Source organism: Schistocerca cancellata, chromosome 2, assembly GCF_023864275.1.
Source record: "Schistocerca cancellata isolate TAMUIC-IGC-003103 chromosome 2, iqSchCanc2.1, whole genome shotgun sequence".
Lineage (NCBI taxonomy): Eukaryota > Metazoa > Arthropoda > Insecta > Orthoptera > Acrididae > Schistocerca > Schistocerca cancellata.
Window position 1 is genome coordinate 145,449,877 of NC_064627.1, and position 24,321 is coordinate 145,474,197.

Sequence of the window (24,321 nt, forward strand, 5' to 3'; positions counted from 1 at the left end):
TTAAGGAAAGAAAACGTTTCCACAAACTCTTTTTAGTTACAGGCAGTCGCATTTTATTGATGAACTATTTAATCCACATTAGCCCTACGTTATTTGCCACAGTACTTGGCTAAATCGTGATAATCATCAGAGATGAATACCTTTTTGCTTTCTAATGGTAGTAATCAGTTTGGTAGAAATAGTTCAGTGCTGGCTGATTTTCTTTTATTTTAAATATGTGTAGTACTTAGTTTCTATTCTGATGAAACACATATTTTCTTCATCATATAGTTATGATTGAGCTGCTTTAGGTTCTTTTCAGCAGATTCACATGATTACTTCTGTAAGTTTTCTGGTTTTTAATAATTCTGATTACTCAAATTACAATTTTTTACTGTCGATTCATAGATTTCATGTCTTTCTTTAGAGGATGCAGATAATCTTTTTCCAAGAAGCTAGACATACACCTTCACGTAAAACCTTTTTTACATGTGTCATACCCCCATTCTATACTCGAAAAGAACCGGAAGACAATAGTTACTTATTTACATTTAGTAAAATTGAATAACAAAGATTGCTAAGAAATTGTGCGAAGGAAGAACGCTGTAATTTACAGGACGATTCACATAGTCGAAAGTATGTAATTTAAGAAATGTGTAATACTGTTGCTGTAAATTTGCTACATGTTGATAGACACAAATCGATCTACAACATAGAAAAAAATTACGTTACTCTTTTAATGATTCACATTCTGCAAAGCAGAATTGCAGTCATCAGCTGAAGGATCACTGATTGTGGTAGCATCATTCTCTCAGCCTAAATCTGTTTTAAAAAAGTGTAATGAAGGCCATTTCTCTTTTTGTACCATAACTATGGACATCATTTTTCCTTTTGAACTCTCGAACAGTTGTGTACCTCACAGTTTGTGATGTGATATACGTGCTGTGATGCTCTTTAACACAATGTTTACAAGTTGATGATAGGCAAGAACAACTTACTTATCTTACAGTATGCTTCTGTGGGATGAAAACTTCAACATATTTTTCTATTTTCATTTCATGTTTCTTGTATGATTTGTTCATTTTCCTGGTTCCAGTTTTACAGATAAACAAATTGACCAAGTTGCTTAAGCACATAAAAAACGTTTCTTTTCAAATTTAAAATCTCACCAATACGTTTGAAGTTTCATATTTACTATGAATGACACTAAACAGAAATGAGTTACATAAGGAGTGAACCAGAATTCCACTAACAAAATTTCAGATGGTGATGAAGGATATTTTCTGAATATTTTCACTGGTGGTTGTAGCTAAAACAACTGAATTCCCTACATCTCTCTTGAATATTCGTTTTATTTCTTGACTTGTAGATGAGAATGTCTGTAGATATCAAAGTGCATCTACTTGTATCTTAATTTCTATATGACCTAAATATATTTCCATTCTTATTGTTAATAAGGAAGTTACGGCCACTGGGAGTCCACACGTCCACTCAAGTAATGAATTTCGTTACGTACACATTTATATCTGTAAAAAAAGTATTCGTTACTTCCGTTTTGTTGAAAGCAGCAACATTTGTTATGTGTGATTGTTTCTTCAGTTTTCTCTTGTGCATTGTTGATCAGTGCATGAGCGTACTGCAGGTTCACAGTGTGCCCACTGAACTCTATACACCCACAGTATTCCCATGCGCTGTTCGATCAAATGTTTTGTGTTTGCCGTCCTGTACAGCTCTGCTGTATTTTATAGGAATGCCTACTCTGTGTGTTTTTCTAATGGACATCGCTGAGATGAGATTGTGTGTGTGTGTGTGTGTGTGTGTGTGTGTGTGTGTGTGTGTCACTGATACACACACACACACACACACACACACACACACACACACACACACACACAAAAAAAAAAAATTTGATCAGGTACACAGAGATTCATTTTTTTTTCTTTTCCCAGCAGCTTTACACATTTGTCCTACAGGTTCCGTTAATTATTATTTTTATGTATATTATACGTGGTATTTGATATCCATATATGGGATATTATTTTCTTATTTCGGTAGTCACATATTGGTAAACAGACGTCTGTTTGAAAGAAAATGAGGAAAATACCTTGTACTCCTATACATTTTTCCATTCAGATTTACTCTTAGTCTATCTGTTTTACTGAAAGTAAATTTACGGAAGCAACAACATTTTGTAATGTATTTCAAAATTATTCATACGTAGCAATTCCATAGTATGCATTGCAATAATTCTTTTACTAATTTTTTACATGAAACAGGTGGACCTCTCACTTCTCGAAAACATCCAGAAGGTTTTACAGGTGCACACTGCAGTGTTTTTTTTTTCATAAACGTTCTTCAGTCAGTCCCCGCCAAAAAAGTTACTGTCACTACAGGTTCAGTTAGTTTGTCATAACTTCAGTTGTTTTGAAAGCTGAAAGCTGAAATTTGATGTGAAAGTGAAAACTGTCACGTATACTTTTGCCCCTTGCTCTCTTGAAATTGCTATCAACCCTGATTCTGATAAATATCAGTATATTTTAAGACTTACGCAACCAGCACAAATACAGATCTGATTATAATGTGGATATTGGACGTAATTTGCTTTTGTTCCAAATAGTTTAGACAGTTCGATGTTCCATAAATCAATTGTAAGACAACTAACACGGTAAAGTCCTCCGTGGAAATAATCGTGCCACAATGAGATAAAAGTTACCATAAACTGGCGCCTTGATGTAAATTAGTAAACATCACTTTCTTATTTTGAAGAGCTCGACATTGTCAAGAATGTGAAAAGCGTTTTCAGCTTTCAGTGCAACCTTTGTCTAGATCGCGAATTTATAAAATAGTATGACTAGCTTCGATTGTCCTAACAGTCATATTCTGATCTAACATGAACAGAAAAAATATTGTTCATATGAAGTTCAGGTGAGGAAGAGGACCATTGCGAGGTGTTTTACAACGTTAGGAGGAAACTGAATAATTACGCTCCTCCTTTATTACTACCCCAACTCTCCCTCGTATCCCACCCCCCTCTCCACTCTCAACAACATCCAACGGAACAACAACAGGAATTATTATACTTTGAATCATTGAATTAAGGTGATCAGACGTCCTCATTTTTCGAGGTGAGTCCTCAAATTTAATTCTCTGTATTCAATAAATATCCTCACTTTCTTAGTTACTTTAGAACTGATGAGGACAAAGACTATCTTCAATTTTTGAAATTTCTAGAATAAAATATTTAGCATGTTCTTCCTATTTAAATTGAACTAGAGCTCAACTGAATACACCACTGCAACGAAATTCAGCATCAATTATTTAGTATATTTTTTGCAAGAAAATGGACTAATAAAGGTGTGGAACTACGTATTTTCTGTGGTGAATGAATTTCTCCTTCAATTTAGAAACTATGCTATAATCGCAGAAGGTATGCTGAAGCATCAACTGTCTTCAGGACAACTGTGGTTTTATTTCGTTTCTGTTTTAATTGAAATATTTGTATAATGAGGAATAAATATTTTTTCAGCTCCCACTTTCTTGCGATTACGTAAATAAATGACGTCTTGTTTCCCTATTCTGTTCAGAGTAGTTTACCACCAGGGCAGCTAATAAAAGTTACAGTCGTCTGAGCTGGCTTCTGATCATTCGTCGTATATGGGTGCTGGTTTGAACACCTGTGAGGCATGGATGTGTTTGTCAAAAAGCACTGGCTCTTTTCCTTCATTGAGTCAGTGGCCCTAAAATAGGAGTGGGTGGTAGCTTATAGCCCTTGAGTTGCTCACAGTGGTCGTACGTAACGCAAGTTATTTATTCATTCTACTTTTTTTTACATTAAACGTGTACATGTTCAAGCAAAGTTACAGGACTTGGGAAACAATCTGAAGCCAAAAATCTACTGTACAGAGGAAGGAATATTCCTTCTACAGAATCCCAGTGAAATGCCAGAAACAAAGCTACATCTTTATTTCGTACTATGTGCTGGCCCGTATGAGTGAATTTACGATTTATCTGAAGTAATACTCTGAATGATAATACTTTATTGTTACGTTCTACGTATTTCACATGACAAGTAACATCCATCTTCATCCTACATTTACTGGACAATCATAATACGTTAGTAACTTTTCCGCTAATCTTCGGCTTTACAATATTTAACTGAATTACTTTTTTCCGCCCTTCGCCGCCCCTAAAATTTTGGGCCTTCTTAGGCAAGACTAGGGCGGCCGCCTGACAGGAACGGCCTTTGTCAGGAAATTACGAAATAATTTGTCAAATAAAATGCAGAATACAGAAGAGCAGAAAGATTACGTTGTGCCGCCGATTAAATTTATTGCAGCCATTAGTGACGTTATTTTTCCATCTAACAGTGTTCCTTTTGTGTAGTTGGGTTCAAATGACTCTGAGCACTATAGGACTTAACTTCTGAGGTCATCAGTCCCCTAGAACTTAGGTTAGTTAGGTTTAAGTAGTTCTAAGGACATCACACGCATCCATGCCCGAGGCAGGATTCGAACCTGCGACCGTAGCAGTCACGCGATTGCAGACTGTAGCGCTTAGAACCGCACGGCCACCCCGGCCGGCCCTTTTGTATACCTCACACATTATTTGTAAAACTATTTCGTAATTTAATAAAGAGCACAATTAATCATTAATTAACAGCCTGCTCATTAAGAATTATAATGTGCTTAGAGTATATAAGAAGATAAAATAATTTCGGCTGTGGAACTCTTTTACTACAATACGTTAACTGGCCAAATTTCTTTCATGTTTTGTTTAACTTTGTTTTAATAGGATAAACTTCACTGTGTAACTGTGCACACGGTGGTGGGCTCTAACTAATTCATGCATCTTTTTATCTTAAATAGCAGCATCGCAAACACGCAGTCGTTTTAATGACGCAGTACTTGATGTACAACATGTAACATCTTATCGTAGAATACCGATACTCACTGTATGTTGTTTGACCCTTTTTTCCTGTTTATATTGCAAGTATTGGAAGTAGATAGAACTTGTTATGCGCTACACTTTTTTATCTATTTCAGACCTGAAAGTGATAAGCTTTCGATTGTGCAAGCAGTCATAATTTGTAAGCCCGCGTTCTCAACAAATAAATGTTGCCCATTCTTACATTTCACGGCGAAAAGTTTGTGCCGCTTTTCTGTACAGATATTACTGTTTACTAAGACTCTTATTTGAAAATAAACACAGGCCCTACAGCAGCGAAGCCTTGAAATCAGCTAACATTCAACGAAACGAAGCAGGAAAGCGGGTTACTTGACGTTACTTACCAGTCAAAACTTGGATCTTGCCGCCTTTGTTGTACGCATTACTCACTCTAGTTGTAGTTACTCACCCTGGTACATTCATTTATCCAACAGCAAGTCTCTCCGGGACCTGTGAGGACGGAGCTCTTTAACCCGCTGATTGGTCTACCAGACGACTTTTGGGAGAGCCAGTTTCTTGAACCAGAGGACATCGCAGAGGCCATCATTTTCATGCTCTCACAGCACCCACGCACACAGGTGAGTCCCTGTCCTGTACAATCAGTTTGAGACCGGAACAGAAATGTGGAAAGGAGAGACCTCCACAGAAAGTATTTGCTGTCATAGAGTGGCTATACGTATTCGTCATAGCATTGAATACTACTAGGCAACAGGTATGGCAAAAATATGTTGCAATACAAATTAGCAACAATTTACAATGCTTTAGTGTTAGAAGTTATACTATACTTACATGGATTCACATTAATGTGAACACCGCCAATGTTCGATGTCAACGTGCAATAAACCACTCACGGTCGGCACATGGCAGCACTAGCAATGGAGGGTATATAAGGCGTATTGGAGGAATGCGGTGAACATAGCAGTCGTTGTAATGCGGAAATGGAGCGATTTATCTGACGTTCGAAAGGGCATGATTGTTAGCTTCTGGGTCGTGTGTGGAAGCATTTCCGAAACGGCTACGTTTATAAACTGTTCGCATGCCGATGTGGTTATACTGTGCATGGAAAAATGGCGCAATCCAAAACTGGTTCAAAAATGGTTCAAATGGCTCTGAGCACTGTGGGACTTAACATCTTTGGTCATCAATCCCCTAGAACGTAGAACTACTTAAACCCAACTAACCTATGGACAGCACACAACACCCAGCCATCACGAGGCAGAGAAAACCCCTGACCCCGTCGGGAATCGAACCCGGGAACCCGAGCGTGGGAAGCGAGAACGCTACCGCACGACCACGAGATGCGGGCCCAAAACTGGCGCCGAGGCCTTGTTGTGCACCACGGGCCATAGATGACATGTGTGAACTACGACTGCAGAGATGTGAAGAGGCAAGAGGAGGAGCACCGTCGAGTAACTGACTGCCCAGATGAACCAAGAGGCTACCAACAGTATCTCCTCAACGACCATTCAGCCAACGTTTCTGCATATGTCCGTCCATAGCAGGCATCTAAGTTCATGCACTGGTGCTATTGTTCATCGGCGATGAAGGCTGGAATTTGTACTTCATTGCTACAACTGGACGTCTACTGAGTAGAGACAGGTGGCCTTTTCAGATGTGTCACGTTTTATACCCCATTGGACAGAGAGTCTTTGCTTTCAAACGTTTTACGCCTTACACGCCAAAGCGTCGAGGTCGAATTGGGAAGCATTATGCTCTGAGGAATGTTGAGATCACCTAGGGAATGCCACGGAAACATTGATCGTCATTCAGGAATGCATCTTTGGGACCATGTCCAACTCTAAAAGCAGTTTGTTTTTCTAAGCACAGTGGCATCTACCAGCAGGACAATGCAACGTATCACTGAGCTCGCAATGTATGTGCACGGGTCGAATACTACCAGGATAAGTTTATCGTTCTTCATGACCACAAAACTCCTCAGATCCAAACCCAATAGAGAATGTTTTGGACCATCTCGATCGGGCAGTTCGCGCCATGGATCCTCAACCGAGAATCCTAACGTAGCTCGCCACTGCATTGGAATCAGGATGGCTTCACATCCCTGTCAGTTCCTTCCAGATCATCATTAACTCTCTTCAAGCAAGTCCTGCAATGGTCTGCAGTGCAAAAGGTGGTTATTCAAGCGTCTGATGGTGGTCACATTAATTAGTAGTCAGTACTGGTGGCAGCAGTGGTCATGTCTTCGCCTACCCGGTAGACGATGCCTGGAGTCTAGCAACCAAAGTCAGCCACAAGCGAGAAACCCCTACTCTTGCTGAACATAGCAGCGTGCTTATTTACACTGCCAGACCACAAAAAGCAAGCTGCCAATCTGTGTGCACACCAGACAACAGACGCTAGACTCTGGCGGGCTTCAGGAGGGGCACAAACATAGCTCGCCAGCAGCGTTCGCACCTGACCGAGTCCCTACAAGCACGATACTACGTTGTGCCCGCACGTAATGAGCTCCCAGTTGGTGCACATCGACAGCGCAGAAAGATACGTATATAGCTTCTTTTCTGTGTTTACTTCGTAGATTCTTATTTATATTTCGTGTTAGTTTCGTATAGGAGGTGTAATTTCGAGTTTTAGTTACTGTAACCGTAAATTCAGGCAGATTGTAGCGCTGTCGTCAGACATTTGTACAGGTTAGTTCATACATTATTTGCGTGTTTCCATTGCGTTATCTAGGCACGGACTCGTGTTTCAGTAACTTGTTCAACATCGATTAGAATGGACAGGGGCTGTGATTGCTGTGTTCGGATGAGGGCTGAGTTGGCATCCCTTCGCTCACAGCTGCAGGCGGCGCTGACTTTGGTCGCGCAGCTTGAGGCTGTTGCCAATGTGGGGAGCTGGACTTGGGTATCACGGGGATGTCAACCTCGTTCTGTCTGTCCCCAGATCGGTCTGCCGCTGTGGTTGCCCCGGTTGCTGCCCGCAGTGGGGCTGAGTCCTCGCCTGTGGTTGATTGGGAGGTCGTTCCAAGGCATGGCAGGCAGCCAAAGACGTCCCTGGAGGCTGATCAGAAAGCCTCCCCGGTGCGTCTGACACACAGGTTTCAGGTATTGTCTCTGGCTGAGCCAGATGCAGCTGCCTGCCCTGTTTCAGAGGACGCCCGGACCTTGAAGGCTGAGAATCAATCGCAGAGGGTGGGCTTATTGGTAGTTGCGAGCTCCAATGTTTGGCGCGGAATGGGGCCCCTTCAGGATATGGCGGCTAAGGAGGGGAAGAAATCCAGTATGCACTCGGTGTGCATTTCGGGTGGAGTCATTCCTGATGTGGAAAGGCTCCTTCCGGATGCCATGAAGAGCACAGGGTGCAGCCAGCTGCACGTTGTGGCACATGTCGGCACTAATGACGTGTGTCGCTTTGGATCTGAGGAATTTCTCTCTGGATTCCAGCGGCTATCTGATTTGGTGAAGGCTGCCGGTCTTGCTTAGGAGATGAAGGCAGAGCTCACCATCTGCAGCATCGTTGACAGAACCGACTGCGGACCTTTGGTGCAGAGCCGGTGGAGGGTCTGAATCAGAGGCTCAGATGGTTTTGCGACCGTGCTGGCTGCAGATTCCTTGACTTGCGCCATAGGGTGGTGGGGTTTCGGGTTCCGCTGAATAGGTCTGGAGTTCGCTACACTCAGCTGGCGGCTACACGGGTAGCGGAGGCTGTGCGGCGTGGACTGGGCGGTTTTTTAGGTTAGAAGTCCTCGGGAAAGTACGGGGTGGGCTGCAATTTCAAAGGGTGCATGGCAAATACAGGACGTGCTTGGATCAAGGAACAGTCGGAATTCTAGTTGTAAATTTTTGTAGTTGTGCTGGGAAAGTCCCTGAGCTTCAAGCGCTAATAGAAAGCACAGAAGCTGAAATCGTTACAGGTACAGAAAGCTGGCTAAAGCCTGAAATAAGTTCTGCAGATATTTTTACGAAGTCTCAGACGGTGTTCAGGAAAGATAGATTAGGCAGAATTGGTGGTGGAATGTTTGTGTCTGCCAGTAGTGGTTTATCTTGTAGTGAAGTCGAAGTAGATACTCCGTGCGAATTGGTATGAGTGTAGGTTATACTTAACAGCCGAACTAAGTTATTAATTGGCTCCTTCTACCGACCCGCAGACTCCGATGATATAGTTGCTGAACAGTTCAGAGAAAATTTGAGTCTCGTAACAAATAAATACCCCACTCATACGATTATAGTCGGTGGGGACTTCAACATTCCCTCGATATGTTGGCAAAAATACTTGTTCAAAACCGGTGGTAGGCAGAAAACTTCTTCCGAGATTGTCCTAAATGCTTTCTCCGAAAATTATTTCGAGCAGTTAGTCCACGAACTCACGGGAATTGTAAATGGTTGCGAAAACACACTTGACCTCTTAGCCACAAACAATCCAGAGTTAATAGAGAGCATCATGACTGATACAGGGATTAGTGATCACACAGTCGTTGTAGCTAGGCTCAATACCGTTTCTTCCAAATCCACCAGAAACTATCCGCTTTTTTAAATAAAATTATTTTGTGTTTAAGTGTCACTAGAGGCCTTCCTAAGAGACAATCTCCATTCCTTCCGAACTAACTATGCAAATGTAGACGAGACGTGGCTCAAATTCAAAGATATAGTAGAAACAGCAACTGAGAGATTCATACCTCATAAATTGGTAAGAGATGGAACTGATCCCCCATGGTACACAAAACAGGTCCTAACGCTGTTGCAGAGGCAACGGAAAAAGCATGCGAAGTTCAGAAGAACGCGAAATCCCGAAGATTGGCTAAAATTTACAGACGCGCGAAATTTGGCACGGACTTCAATGCGAGATGCCTTTAATAGGTTCCACAACGAAACATTGTCACGAAATTTGGTAGAAAATCCGAAGAAATTCTGGTCGTATGTAAAGTACACAAGCGACAAGACGCAGTCAATACCTTCGCTGCGCAGTGCCGATGGTACTGTTACCGACGACTGTGCCGCTCAAACGGAGTTATTGAACGCAGTTTTCCGAAATTCCTTCACCAGGGAAGACGAATGGAATATTCCAGAATTTGAAACACGAACAGCTGCTAGCATGAGTTTCTTAGAAGTAGATACCTTAGGGGTTGCGAAGCAACTCAAATCGCTTGATACGGGCAAATCTTCAGGTCCAGATTGTATACCGATGAGGTTCCTTTCTGATTGCAGTAAGGTTTTGCACAATATACTGTATTCAACCATTATGAATCACCTCGAAGGGAACGATCTATTGATACGTCATTAGCATGGTTTCAGAAAACATCGTTCTTGTGCAACGCAGCAAGCTCTTTATTCGCACGAAGTAATGGCCGCTATCGACAGGGGATCTCAAGTTGATTCCGTACTTCTAGATTTCCGGAAAGCTTTTGACACCGCCCCTCACAAGCGACTTCTAATCAAGCTGCGGGCCTATGGGGTATCGTCTCAGTTGTGCGACTGGATTCGTGATTTCCTGTCAAGAAGGTCGCGGTTCGTAGTAATAGACGGCAAATCATCGAGTAAAATTGAAGTGATATCAGGTGTTCCCTATGGAAGCGTCCTGGGACCTCTGCTGTTCCTAATCTATATAAATGACACGGGTGACAATCTGAGCAGTTCTCTTAAGTTGTTCGCAGATGACGCTGTAATTTACCGTCTAGTAAGGTCATCCGAAGACAAAAAAAAAAGGCTCTGAGCACTATGGGACGCAACATCTTAGGTCATAAGTCCCCTAGAACTTAGAACTACTTAAACCTAACTAACCTAAGGACATCACACACACCTATGCCCGAGGCAGGATTCGAACCTGCGACCGTAGCAGTCCCGCGGTTCCGGACTGCAGCGCCCGAACCGCTAGACCACCGCGGCCGGCCATCCGAAGACCAGTATCAGTTGCAAAGCGATTTAGAAAAGATTGCTGTATGGTGTGGCAGGTGGCAGTTGACGCAAAATAACGAAAAGTGTGATGTGATCCACATGAGTTCCAAAAGAAATCCGTTGGAATTCGATTACCCGATAAATAGTTCAATTCTCAAGGCTGTCAATTCAACTAAGTACCTGGGTGTTAAAATGACGAACAACTTCAGTTGAAAAGACCACATAGATAATATTGTGGGGAAGGCGAGCCAAAGGTTGCGTTTCATTGGCAGATGCAACAAGTCCACTAAAGAGACAGCTTACACTACACTCGTTCGTCCTCTGTTAGAATATTGCTGCGCGGTGTGGGATCCTTACCAGGTGGGATTGACGAAGGACATCGAAAGGGTGCAAACAAGAGCAGTTCGTTTCGTATTATCACGTATTATGGGAGAGAGTGTGGCAGATATGATACGCGAGTTGGGATGGAAGTCATTGAAATTTCGTAAATAGATCTCGCCGCGACGAAAAACGTCTTTGCTTTAGTCACCAACTTTTTCGCATTCGGAAGAGAATATTTTGTTGAGCCCAACCTACATAGGTAGGAATGATCATCAAAATAAAATGAGAGAAATCAGAGCTCGAACAGAGAGGTTTAGGTGTTCGTTTTTCCCGCGCGCTGTTCGGGAGTGGCATGGTAAAGAGATAGTATGATTGTGGTTCGATGAACCCTCTGCCAAGCACTTTACTCTGCACTTCACATTTATCATGTAGATGTAGATGTAGATGAATTAGTTAGCAGCTACTTAACCTCAGGGAACTCTTTCCACCAGATTAAATAAGATGATGTGTGACCACTAGCTGGCAGCTTTGGCTCACGCCCGTAGCTGAACGACAGCTGTTCTCAACAGACCGTTTGTAGGTAGTATTCATCAACAACTAATCCAGTATCACACAAAATCTAATTCAGAAAGGACAGATAACATTCCTTACGAATGTCTGGTCAGGGTTCTAACAGACCTCTGAAAGGTTTGTAATAAAATGTTTGTAATGTTGGATCCCTTACGTCTTCGATATCTACTTCCATTTCTTTTTCTGAAATGTCATTTGACAAGTCCTCCCACTCGTGCAGACACTTAACGTTTTCGTTCCACTTATCCCACCTGCCTCCCGCTATTAAGAGTAGAATTCCTCTTGCACTTTTAAAGTTTACACTTCTGATTGTAGTTTCACCAGAGGTTGTTTATACTGTCCAAAATTGAGATGCACTCCTTCTGAAAGCCATTTCTTTTGACACGGAAACTTCCGCCCCTGGTAGCTGAGCGGTCACCGCGACGGAACGTCGTACCTAACGGCCCGGGTTCGATTCCCGGCTGGGTCGGAGATTTTCTCCTCTCAGGGGCTGGGTGTTGTGGTTGTCCTACTCATCACCATTTCATCCCCATCGACGCGCAAGTCGCCGAAGTGGCGTCAAATCGAAGCACTTGTACCAGGCGAACGGTCTACCCGACGGGAGGCCCTAGCCACACTGCATAATAAAAGAAAGACACGAAAACGTCTATTCGCTCGTGAGACGAGCTCCCTTGTGTGACAAAATACCGTCACATTTCAATCTCTAATAACTACGAGACTTATAATAATACATATACACACATCAAAAAAATTTTGCATCATCTCGGTCCCGAGTGTTACGGAACCTGTACAGAAAATCGAAATAGATATCAACATAAACATCATTTCCGCCCTCCCTTTTTATTGCCCATGAAAACCACACGTAGCATGTTGTACCACCTTACAGGGAGACCTTCAGAGGGTGTGGTCCAGATTGCTGTACACACCGGTACCTCTAATACCCAGTAGCACGTCCTCTTGCATCGATGCATGCCTGTATTCGTCGTGGCATACTATCCACAAGTTAATCAAGGCATTGTTGGTCCGGTTTGTCCCACTCCTCAACGGCGATTCGGCGTAGATCCCTCAGACTGGTTGGTGGGTCACGTCGTCTATAAACAGCCCTCTTCAATCTATCTCAGGCATATTCGATAGAGTCCATGTCTGGAGAACATACTGGCCACTCTAGTCGAGCGATATCGTTATCCTGAAGCAAGTCATTCAAAATATGTGCACGATAGGGAAGGGGGGGGGGTGGGGCGTGAATTGTCGTCCATGAAGACCAATGCCTCGCCAATATGCTGCCGATATGGTTGCACTATCGGCCGGAGGGTGGCATTCATGTATCGTACAGCCGTTACGGCGCCCATCATGAACGGCGTACGTCGACCCCACATAATACCATCCCAAAACAGCAGGGAACCTCAACCTTGCTGCACTCGCTGGACAGTGTGTCTAAGGCATTCAGCCTGACCGGGTTGCCTCCAAACACGTCTCCGACGATTGTCTGATTGAAGGCAAATGCCACACTCATCGGTCAAGAGAACGTGATGCCAATCCTGATCCGTCAATTCGTCATGCTGTTGGGCCCCTATGTAACTCTCTGCATGGTGTCGTGGTTGCAATGCCATGGACGTCGGGAGCGAAGCTGCGCATTATGCAGCCTGTGGCCGCACGGAAAATATTATTCAACATGGTGGCGTTGCTGTGAGGGTTCCTCCGAACTATACTGATCGGCCGTCGGACTCCCTCCGTCTAATAGGCACTGCTCATGCATGGTTGTTTATAACTTTGAGCGGGTTTAGTCAAAGCGACTGTGTCTGTGATTCAATATCCATAGTGAAAGTCTGTCTTCAAGTGTTGTGGGAACTGGGATGATGCAAAACTGTTTTTGATGATGATGTACAATTGCTAGGTTCGACGATGTTAATACACACATCTTCCACTCGACATAAACCTTCCCCATTATAGGTTAACTTTTCCAGGCTCACCATTGGCATCTGGGCGCCCACCTCTAAAAAAGTGTGGCTTCCCCAACCTAATGCACCCTAATCAAACGACATTCTGCCTCCTAGAACGTTGTCGAACACAGGAATGTGCTGGAAAAAATACTGAGTTTTCCCTCCGTCCTCATTGTACATAACCCAAATTTTCGCTTCTCCTGGTAAGCGCAATTTGGTCGTCTGGAAACCCTCTTCATCTGTCCAAAATCCCAGCTTCGCAACTGTCAACAGGTTATCTATAAATGCTAGTATATTCTCCCCTGCCTCATCTGTAAAAGTAATCTAGTGGTGTGGGAACCATCAAACTGCACTAGATCATCTCCTCTATTGTAGCATCTATTCGATTATACAGTTCAATATTATCTGGTCTCATCTGAAGTACTTACTTGAATAAGGATTGTACAGCTAGCTTCTTGGTAAGAACTTGTCTTCTTGCCTCAGTCATTGTGAAGTCTCAATCCCATACTAGAAAAATAACAGCAGAAAAAAGTAATAAGCGTATAACTAACCATATTAATAAAATATTATTCTTAGTCCATGCATCTAATCTGCAGCCATCTCGACTCATAATAATCATGCTAGTCAGTATCGTAACTACAGTGTGTTGAAAATGTCACTGGGGCTGACTCATGTCTTAGTGCACTCTGTGTCCAGTGAGGTGTGAGCAATGTAGTCTGTTAGTTCAAAGCTGCATAGATCTTTCTGACTGATCTCGACATCCTCATCCATATTAACAAATCTAATCATAAAACATAACTGCCCGACATTGTGGTATCTAACTTCCACACAAAACCAACACGAAAGAGCGAAGAGCAAGTACAGCATAAAGAACACAGTTGAGTGAGTGCGGTCACAGTTCTGATGGGTATCGACATCGTCCCAAATCACTTGGCCACTTCTGCCTATAATCCCCCCAGTCAGACACTTCAGACGCCAGTTGTAGCACTGTGGGTCATTATAGCGGCTGCAATTAAGTAATGCACCTTAATTGTGAAGACGCAGTAAGTTCATTGGTAGGGCAGAAAATTCATGGAGCTTGGTGGATGTCTGCTGTTAAATCACAATGTGGTTCTCGGTAGGATGTTTACAGTGCTTAAAGCACAATCATTTTAATACTGTTCTGTGCAGTCACCATAGTCAGCAGCAATGGTGGGGGGGGGGGGGGGGGGCGGGGGGTGCAGACATCAGCCCTGGAGTATGGACAGGGTGCTGACCTCGGGTTGGCCAGGTCTTCAAAGCCAAGTGCTGACCGTGTCGCCTCAGCACACCAGCGGCAATGGCAGTGCTGTGGAGTCATGTCGCCAGCACTCTGGCGAATAAAGAACCACGGTGTCAGGCCCTGAGGGTAGGTGAATGCCATGCAGCTCCAAAAAGAAGTGAGTTATGTTGGCTGCCCAGATAGGCACGCCTGAGGTCAGTGGAAGTCAGCCAGCGGAAGATTCCGCGGCTAAAAGGAACCATTTCACTATTCTACTCCCGATGACATCAGGGCTAGGTGCAGGCAGTGTAACGAACTTTGAGTCCGGTAGCAGTTTCTAGATGACACTCTAGAAGTTGATAGCTGTCGCCACCTGCTGACGAATTCGAGATATGTTCTATGACAGACGCTTCCCATTTTCGTTACGCAGTCTTTATAATGCTTTGATCCACTGCTGTTCTGTCAAGCCATCGATCCACGTCAGGTATACGAAGGAAGTTGCTCAGTGCCTAGCATGGATGTATGGTGACAGGTTGCTATTGCTGCAGTCTGGTTTCGTACTTCTGCTGTTCAGTGGCATACACCCCTGGCAGTGGTCATCAAACCTACATATGCAGACAAATTCTTGCCATCTAAGGCATCATCAGCTGTTCTTCCTCCATCAGCAGGGCCCACTTGTAGATTCTTGCAAAAGTATATCTTTCTGGCTTTCATCTGCTTCATCTGCCTCTGGCTTCTTGTGCCAGGCCATAGCTGTAGTTTTTGCTAATTCAGCTACAAGCTTTCAGCCACCAATAAGGAGACTGGCTCAGCAACCCTTAACTTGTCTCTCGATTAGTAATAACTTGCTCTGAAACTGTAATAAATTACCGCCATTGTCCTCGTCCTCGTCCTCGTCCTCGTCCTCGTCCTCGTCCTCGTCCTCGTCCTCGTCCTCGTCCTCGTCCTCGTCCTCGTCCTCGTCCTCGTCCTCGTCCTCGTCCTCGTCCTCGTCCTCGTCCTCGTCCTCGTCCTCGTCCTCGTCCTCGTCCTCGTCCTCGTCCTCGTCCTCGTCCTCGTCCTCGTCCTCGTCCTCGTCCTCGTCCTCGTCCTCGTCCTCGTCCTCGTCCTCGTCCTCGTCCTCGTCCTCGTCCTCGTCCTCGTCCTCGTCCTCGTCCTCGTCCTCGTCCTCGTCCTCGTCCTCGTCCTCGTCCTCGTCCTCGTCCTCGTCCTCGTCCTCGTCCTCGTCCTCGTCCTCGTCCTCGTCCTCGTCCTCGTCCTCGTCCTCGTCCTCGTCCTCGTCCTCGTCCTCGTCCTCGTCCTCGTCCTCGTCCTCGTCCTCGTCCTCGTCCTCGTCCTCGTCCTCGTCCTCGTCCTCGTCCTCGTCCTCGTCCTCGTCCTCGTCCTCGTCCTCGTCCTCGTCCTCGTCCTCGTCCTCGTCCTCGTCCTCGTCCTCGTCCTCGTCCTCGTCCTCGTCCTCGTCCTCGTCCTCGTCCTCGTCCTCGTCCTCGTCCTCGTCCTCGTCCTCGTCCTCGTCCTCGTCCTCGTCCTCGTCCTCGTCCTCGTCCTCGTCCTCGTCCTCGTCCTCGTCCTCGTCCTCGTCCTCGTCCTCGTCCTCGTCCTCGTCCTCGTCCTCGTCCTCGTCCTCGTCCTCGTCCTCGTCCTCGTCCTCGTCCTCGTCCTCGTCCTCGTCCTCGTCCTCGTCCTCGTCCTCGTCCTCGTCCTCGTCCTCGTCCTCGTCCTCGTCCTCGTCCTCGTCCTCGTCCTCGTCCTCGTCCTCGTCCTCGTCCTCGTCCTCGTCCTCGTCCTCGTCCTCGTCCTCGTCCTCGTCCTCGTCCTCGTCCTCGTCCTCGTCCTCGTCCTCGTCCTCGTCCTCGTCCTCGTCCTCGTCCTCGTCCTCGTCCTCGTCCTCGTCCTCGTCCTCGTCCTCGTCCTCGTCCTCGTCCTCGTCCTCGTCCTCGTCCTCGTCCTCGTCCTCGTCCTCGTCCTCGTCCTCGTCCTCGTCCTCGTCCTCGTCCTCGTCCTCGTCCTCGTCCTCGTCCTCGTCCTCGTCCTCGTCCTCGTCCTCGTCCTCGTCCTCGTCCTCGTCCTCGTCCTCGTCCTCGTCCTCGTCCTCGTCCTCGTCCTCGTCCTCGTCCTCGTCCTCGTCCTCGTCCTCGTCCTCGTCCTCGTCCTCGTCCTCGTCCTCGTCCTCGTCCTCGTCCTCGTCCTCGTCCTCGTCCTCGTCCTCGTCCTCGTCCTCGTCCTCGTCCTCGTCCTCGTCCTCGTCCTCGTCCTCGTCCTCGTCCTCGTCCTCGTCCTCGTCCTCGTCCTCGTCCTCGTCCTCGTCCTCGTCCTCGTCCTCGTCCTCGTCCTCGTCCTCGTCCTCGTCCTCGTCCTCGTCCTCGTCCTCGTCCTCGTCCTCGTCCTCGTCCTCGTCCTCGTCCTCGTCCTCGTCCTCGTCCTCGTCCTCGTCCTCGTCCTCGTCCTCGTCCTCGTCCTCGTCCTCGTCCTCGTCCTCGTCCTCGTCCTCGTCCTCGTCCTCGTCCTCGTCCTCGTCCTCGTCCTCGTCCTCGTCCTCGTCCTCGTCCTCGTCCTCGTCCTCGTCCTCGTCCTCGTCCTCGTCCTCGTCCTCGTCCTCGTCCTCGTCCTCGTCCTCGTCCTCGTCCTCGTCCTCGTCCTCGTCCTCGTCCTCGTCCTCGTCCTCGTCCTCGTCCTCGTCCTCGTCCTCGTCCTCGTCCTCGTCCTCGTCCTCGTCCTCGTCCTCGTCCTCGTCCTCGTCCTCGTCCTCGTCCTCGTCCTCGTCCTCGTCCTCGTCCTCGTCCTCGTCCTCGTCCTCGTCCTCGTCCTCGTCCTCGTCCTCGTCCTCGTCCTCGTCCTCGTCCTCGTCCTCGTCCTCGTCCTCGTCCTCCTCTCCACCCCAAAATATTGTGGAGTGGGGCAATGATAGTTTTGGTTCCATTTGTTACTGTTCCACGGAAATTTATATACACTCCTGGAAATTGAAATAAGAACACCGTGAATTCATTGTCCCAGGAAGGGGAAACTTTATTGACACATTCCTGGGGTCAGATACATCACATGATCACACTGACAGAACCACAGGCACATAGACACAGGCAACAGAGCATGCACAATGTCGGCACTAGTACAGTGTATATCCACCTTTCGCAGCAATGCAGGCTGCTGTTCTCCCATGGAGACGATCGTAGAGATGCTGGATGTAGTCCTGTGGAACGGCTTGCCATGCCATTTCCACCTGGCGCCTCAGTTGGACCAGCGTTCGTGCTGGACGTGCAGACCGCGTGAGACGACGCTTCATCCAGTCCCAAACATGCTCAATGGGGACAGATCCGGAGATCTTGCTGGCCAGGGTAGTTGACTTACACCTTCTAGAGCACGTTGGGTGGCACGGGATACATGCGGACGTGCATTGTCCTGTTGGAACAGCAAGTTCCCTTGCCGTTCTAGGAATGGTAGAACGATGGGTTCGATAACGGTTTGGATGTACCGTGCACTATTCAGTGTCCCCTCGACGATCACCAGTGGTGTACGGGCAGTGTAGGTGATCGCTCCCCACACCATGATGCCGGGTGTTGGCCCTGTGTGCCTCGGTCGTATGCAGTCCTGATTGTGGCGCTCACCTGCACGGCGCCAAACACGCATACGACCATCATTGGCACCAAGGCAGAAGAGACTCTCATCGCTGAAGACGACACGTCTCCATTCGTCCCTCCATTCACGCCTGTCGCGACACCACTGGAGGCGGGCTGCACGATGTTGGGGCGTGAGCGGAAGACGGCCTAACGGTGTGCGGGACCGTAGCCCAGCTTCATGGAGACGGTTGCGATTGGTCCTCGCCGATACCCCGGGAGCAACAGTGTCCCTAATTTGCTGGGAAGTGGCGGTGCGGTCCCCTACGGCACTGCGTAGGATCCTACGGTCTTGGCGTGCATCCGTGCGTCGCTGCGGTCCGGTCCCAGGTCGACGGGCACGTGCACCTTCCGCCGACCACTGGCGACAACATCGATGTACTGTGGAGACCTCACGCCCCACGTGTTGAGCAATTCGGCGGTACGTCCAGCCGGCCTCCCGCATGCCCACTATACGCCCTCGCTCAAAGTCCGTCAACTGCACTTACGGTTCACGTTCACGCTGTCGCGGCATGCTACCAGTGTTAAAGACTGCGATGGAGCTCCGTATGCCACGGCAAACTGGCTGACACTGACGGCGGCGGTGCACAAATGCTGCGCAGCTAGCGCCATTCGACGGCGAACACCGCGGTTCCTGGTGTGTCCGCTGTGCCGTGCGTGTGATCATTGCTTGTACAGCCCTCTCGCAGTGTCCGGAGCAAGTATGGTGGGTCTGACACACCGGTGTCAATGTAATCTTTTTTCCATTTCCAGGAGTGTAGTTTGAGGCGAGTTGTTACATTAGATCCTCTATACGTTGTCTCTCTCTCTCTCTCTCTCTCTCTCTCTCTCTCTCGTTTATTTTACTGCTTTATCACGAAATTTCATCTCAAGGTATGCACAAAAGCTCAAACACTTGCCCCATCATTACCACAATCAGCAACTGTTCACAGTAATACACTCTCTAACCTACTTTCGATTCATAACGAATCCTACGCCCCTTACACCATTTTCTGCCGCTGTTATTGTTCTCACGGCCACCTGCCCCTTGACAGGTAAGTCCAGAAGATCCGAATGGAGGACTATTGTGGATTCTTTTGCCAATGAAGAGATCATTACGACAATTTTTCTGTTACAGGCCACATGTGCTGCGGATAGACGTTATGTACATTTCCTTCAGTGGCTTTCATTGCCTCCTGCATCCTCATGCCGTTTATCATTCTTCTGTCTTTAGGGGCAGTTTTCCACCCCTGCGACACGAATGTGCCCTGAACATCTGTCCGCTCCTCCGCCGTCTTTGACCCCCAAACAACCCAACCCAACCCAGCTGTCTTTGACAAGGCCATTGACTAAATGAAGGTGACTTCTTATACCGGAAGTCTTCAGCCGATAATGCTGATGATTTTTACTCAAAATTTAAGTAGTGGCGGGACCGACGATGTTTTGATTACTAGTCAAAGACGCTACCCCTAGATCACGGTACTCAATGTTACAGTCCGTTACTCTGCGAAGATGTCGCTCCACTTGTGGTCTTGTTATGAAGCTCTGCCCAGTACCGTGTCCCAGAAATGAGACCACAGGGCAGGTCGGGCGGCTGACAACACAAAGTGTCCCTCCCCTAACAGCAACAGACACACTACCGATATCAACAAGCCGGGGACCGCCAAGGTCCCCAAACCGCACTAGCTGTACCTCGTCCAGGCGACTCTCCACTTTAAGGCCTTTACTACTGCTTGAATACTTGTTCCTCAGCAGGCACCGCCACCTAGGAACTGTAATTTTTCGTTCCGGCAGAAGCGGTCAGAGGGTACCAGCTAGGATTGATCGATAGTAGAGGACAAGTCACAAGGATTGTTGGCGGACGGCACTATTTCTGTATTCCTGGAGATGATACAACACCAGGACGACCGAGCGATGTGGGGCAGTGGTCAGCACACTGGACTCGCATGCGGCAGGACGACCGTTCAGTCCCGCCTCCGGCCATCCTGATTTAGGTTTTCCGTGATCTCCCTAAAATGCTCCACGTTAATGCCGGGATGGTTCCTGTGAGAGGGCACGGCCTACATCCTTCCCCACCCTTCCTTAATCCGATGAGACCGATGGCGTCGCTGTTTGGTCTCCTCCCCAAAAACAACCCAATCCCAACCGAACCTGGACGACCACCTGACGGATGAGTAAACTTCACTGAAAAATACAACGTTCTGTACTGCATTTGTTTTAATTATGAGTATTCAGGCTTTTCAATCTGGAGCCAAGGTTTCTCCAATAGCGAACTAAACAGACAATATTAGTATATTACTAGGTTTTTGCTAAGTTTCTCTGAACTAGAGAAGTTATCGATCACGTATTTTATTTTCGTTTATTCAGTACAATTTACGCAAGTTATCTTCCTGTCACATAACTTGAATACTTGCCAAATATCATAACTCTAAGATTTTGCACAATGAGGAAGTAACTGTCTACATTGTGTAATGTTACAGGTGTACGACATCGTCATCCGACCGACTGGAAGTGACTTCAGACCTTAGCGGCTGTTGATGCTACGTGGAACTCTCACTTTCAATAGCGCGACCAGTTACGCTGTCGGCAAGAGGTGTTTCTGTGAAGTTTGTATTCTTGGCTATTTTAAATACAATTGTTTCAGCGTGATAGCTGCAGTTTGTTTTCCTTTGCTGTGAACACACAGCCTCTGTCCTGGTTAACAAAGGGCTAAAACGATTGCCCGACTACTGGATCACCATTTCACAGTAGCAGGTAGCCAAAGCCTTACTGCAACAGAAATGCAGTTCGTCGACCGACCACTGAAGTTAAGCAACGTTGTGCCCAGTTTGCACTTGGATGAACAGTCACCTCAGTACACTGGGTGCCTTTGGCACAAGGATACTCAGAGTTATTTTTTGCTCGAGATGTATATAAACTGAGCACTATGGGACTTAACATCTGTGGTCATCAGTCCCCAGGAACTTAGAACTACTTAAACCTAACTAACCTAAGGACATCACACACATCCATACCCGAAGCAGGATTCGAACCTGCAACCGTAGCGGTGGTGCGGTTCCAGACTGAAGTGCCTGGAACCGCTCGGCCACCCCGGCCGGCACATCTCGAGCAGTGATAGTGTATATCGCAGTAAGTCAAGCATTAAACCCTAACCGTTTCAGTGTTCAAGCCTACATATAGTACTTGCTATGTGTTGTGTGCGACTTTGTAACCTACCTCTCCTTACTATTCTGTGCAGAGTGGTGCAGCAACTGTCGCCATAGAAAAGCAGCGCAGGAGCATAGACGATTTGCAAACAGGTTACACAGTAAACAGAAGATTTATTGAACTTGTATTTTCCAAGCGTACATAGACTCTTGCTGCATTACGTATCACGTAACAGAATCCAGCTCTCAGTGGCAATAAGGAAAAGGCTCTGTGAACTGAAACATTAACAGTGGTTTCGGAGCTGCAACCAGGCGGCATCTGTATAGCGTCACGAAGCGAAGATGCTGAAAGTGCGACTGGGCGCCCAGTGGCTGCTGCCGTCTTAACATCGCATGGCATGAGGGCGCTAATGGTACAGAGCCGCTGGCGGCGTGGATAGCGGGCGTACACCACTGGTTCTGCCAGACTGCTAAGTCTGACAGGGACTTTCCATTCCGTTACCACTTTGATGCCTCTGAGGTAGTACTGATATGTGATACTGTGGTATCGATAGCAAGGATGCCACAGCGTACGACAGACAACAACGACAGCGCCCTCTAGGAGGCGCTGTTCAGCTCTACTAGCACCACTGTAGATTGGGCCCATTTGATCAAGAGCAGACGGCCGGGACACTTCGCTTCAGCTTCGCATCTCCGTGCAAAGTAATGTAATACTCTTCTTGCACCAGTAAGCCACTTCTACTTTCTTGCAGTACCGACGTTTATTACTTTTTCCTGCTCCTACCCAAGCGCCGCCTTCCAGGCAGGATACAGACGATACTGTGAAATATATACATTATACTTACAGGGGACATCTGTGAATATTACTCGGCCATCGAGTAAGTCGTTTGGGTAATTCGTAGTATTCCAGCAGTTAGACGGAATAATTCTGCAGAAACCATCTCTTACGGCGTGCTGAGTTCTTTTTAAAGATCATCGGTATCTCAGCGTTACCTAGTGTGCTGCACTTTCCGTCTTACCGAGTAAAATGACACACAAATCTATATAGAAAATTTGGCAGCTCATCGTCAGTATGTTGCTGCTTGTTTACAGAAGATGAGGACTTCAGCATGCCAAGTACAGCTCATTGTCATTGATACCGGTGCCCCTGTAGGTGAATCTGTCACAACATAATATTCAAAATATTTGTGATGCAGCATGCGCTGGACCAATGACTGCAGACCCAGATTTTGATGTTACCATCGCTTCTTCCTTCTATTGCGAAAGAGATCCTCAGCATAAGCCTGAAAATTTTGCTGAAAGACACACCGAAGATTATTTTATATGGAAAGACTTTGACTTATTCAGTTTTCTTAGCTCAGGAATTTTAGACAGTACATAAATCACCTACATTTACGGTATTGCAACCAGAATGGCTATGATCGAAATTTTACAGGTTCTAGTCCAAATCAAACTACATAGCTGAGCAATACAACTTATGTTACGAGCGCTTTTGCTACACCACCAGTGAAAAATCACCTATTATTAGGAATGCTACACTTCAGTGATAACAAAGAGGACCCTGGAGATGACAATCCACAATTCGCCTAATTTTCCAGTTTTTATGTGAAGAAATCATTTCCAAATGCCTTCCATACTCTGTTCAAACTTTCGCCAATGCAGAAATTTTAAAAAAGCACGACCTTTATTTGTTTGAAGACAGTAAAGCAAATTACTACGTTTGGATGAAATCTGGAGTACAATGCCAGACAAAAAAATTAGTACACCCTTTTAGAGATGTCCTGTTCACTCAAGATTTATTGTTGCAACAGTGCATATTGAGTAAAAGTAACGATTACACGTACAGATCAATAACACAAGCGGTTCTGAGGCACCAGCTGTCGATCCATGCTTGAACACTGTAATATTATTGGTATTTCCGTCCTATGAAAGCTTTGAGTACCCTTTGAAAGACATTTGTGTTGTATAATTTACATAACTGTAAAGATGCGCATCTAGCGCGGACGCTAATACATCGATTGCGCAGTCAAAGAGACATTTTAACAGAAGCTGAACTGACGTTCCGCTTCGATCTAAGTAAAAGATGACGGTAACAAACTTTTGTAGATCTTCAGATTTTAATGTGCTTCTGCTTGTTATGTGAAAACGTAGAGGAGGTCGAGTTTAAGTTAAAAAAGTGAGCGGTCTTGCCAGCGTGCAGACAACATTATTAATTAATAAAATTAAGATAATTCATGTTCGAAACTGTAAATCAGCAAGTTATTGTTATCGGAGGTGTTTAACAGTGCAAGAATTGTCTTCAACGAAAGGAGAAAAGTAGTGACTGTAATTTGTGAAAAAAAAAAAGTGAACCAAGGAGACAGCACAGGACAGGCTGAAATCTGATCGCACCATACAGTTAGAAAAGTAATTATGTAAGTTGTATTGTTTATAAATAAGCCCTAATTTGCTAGTGAGAATTGTTTGAATATATTTAGTGTTTACCTGACTTCTTATTCTGTTCTTTTCCTTTATACTTTTCTTTATCCTCCATGCCATATTATTTTTATAAATGTCGAACAGCCTGTACTACAGCAGAGAATACTGCGGCATCCTGGTCGTAGACAGAAGGCCGCTCCTTGTCTTCTATACAATTCATAGCTGCCCCATTTATTAATGATTTCATTTGCAAATGCAATTTTTTTACTATTCATTGTTAAAGGTCCCTTAGGTAATTATAAAATTCATACCGATTACGTAAAGAAA

General features: G+C 46.0%; 1 protein-coding gene across 1 annotated transcript in view; it reads left to right on the forward strand.

The window, feature by feature from the left end:
• Positions 1-21,072, forward strand: part of LOC126161438 (farnesol dehydrogenase-like) — a 74,477-nt gene extending 53,405 nt beyond the window's left edge. Inside the window, exons 5-6 of the mRNA XM_049917239.1 lie at positions 5,358-5,501; positions 20,911-21,072. Of these exons, the coding sequence (XP_049773196.1) occupies positions 5,358-5,501; positions 20,911-20,958 (192 nt within the window). The 3' untranslated portion in view covers positions 20,959-21,072. The remainder of the gene's footprint in view (positions 1-5,357; positions 5,502-20,910) is intronic.
• The last annotated feature ends 3,249 nt before the right edge of the window (positions 21,073-24,321 follow it).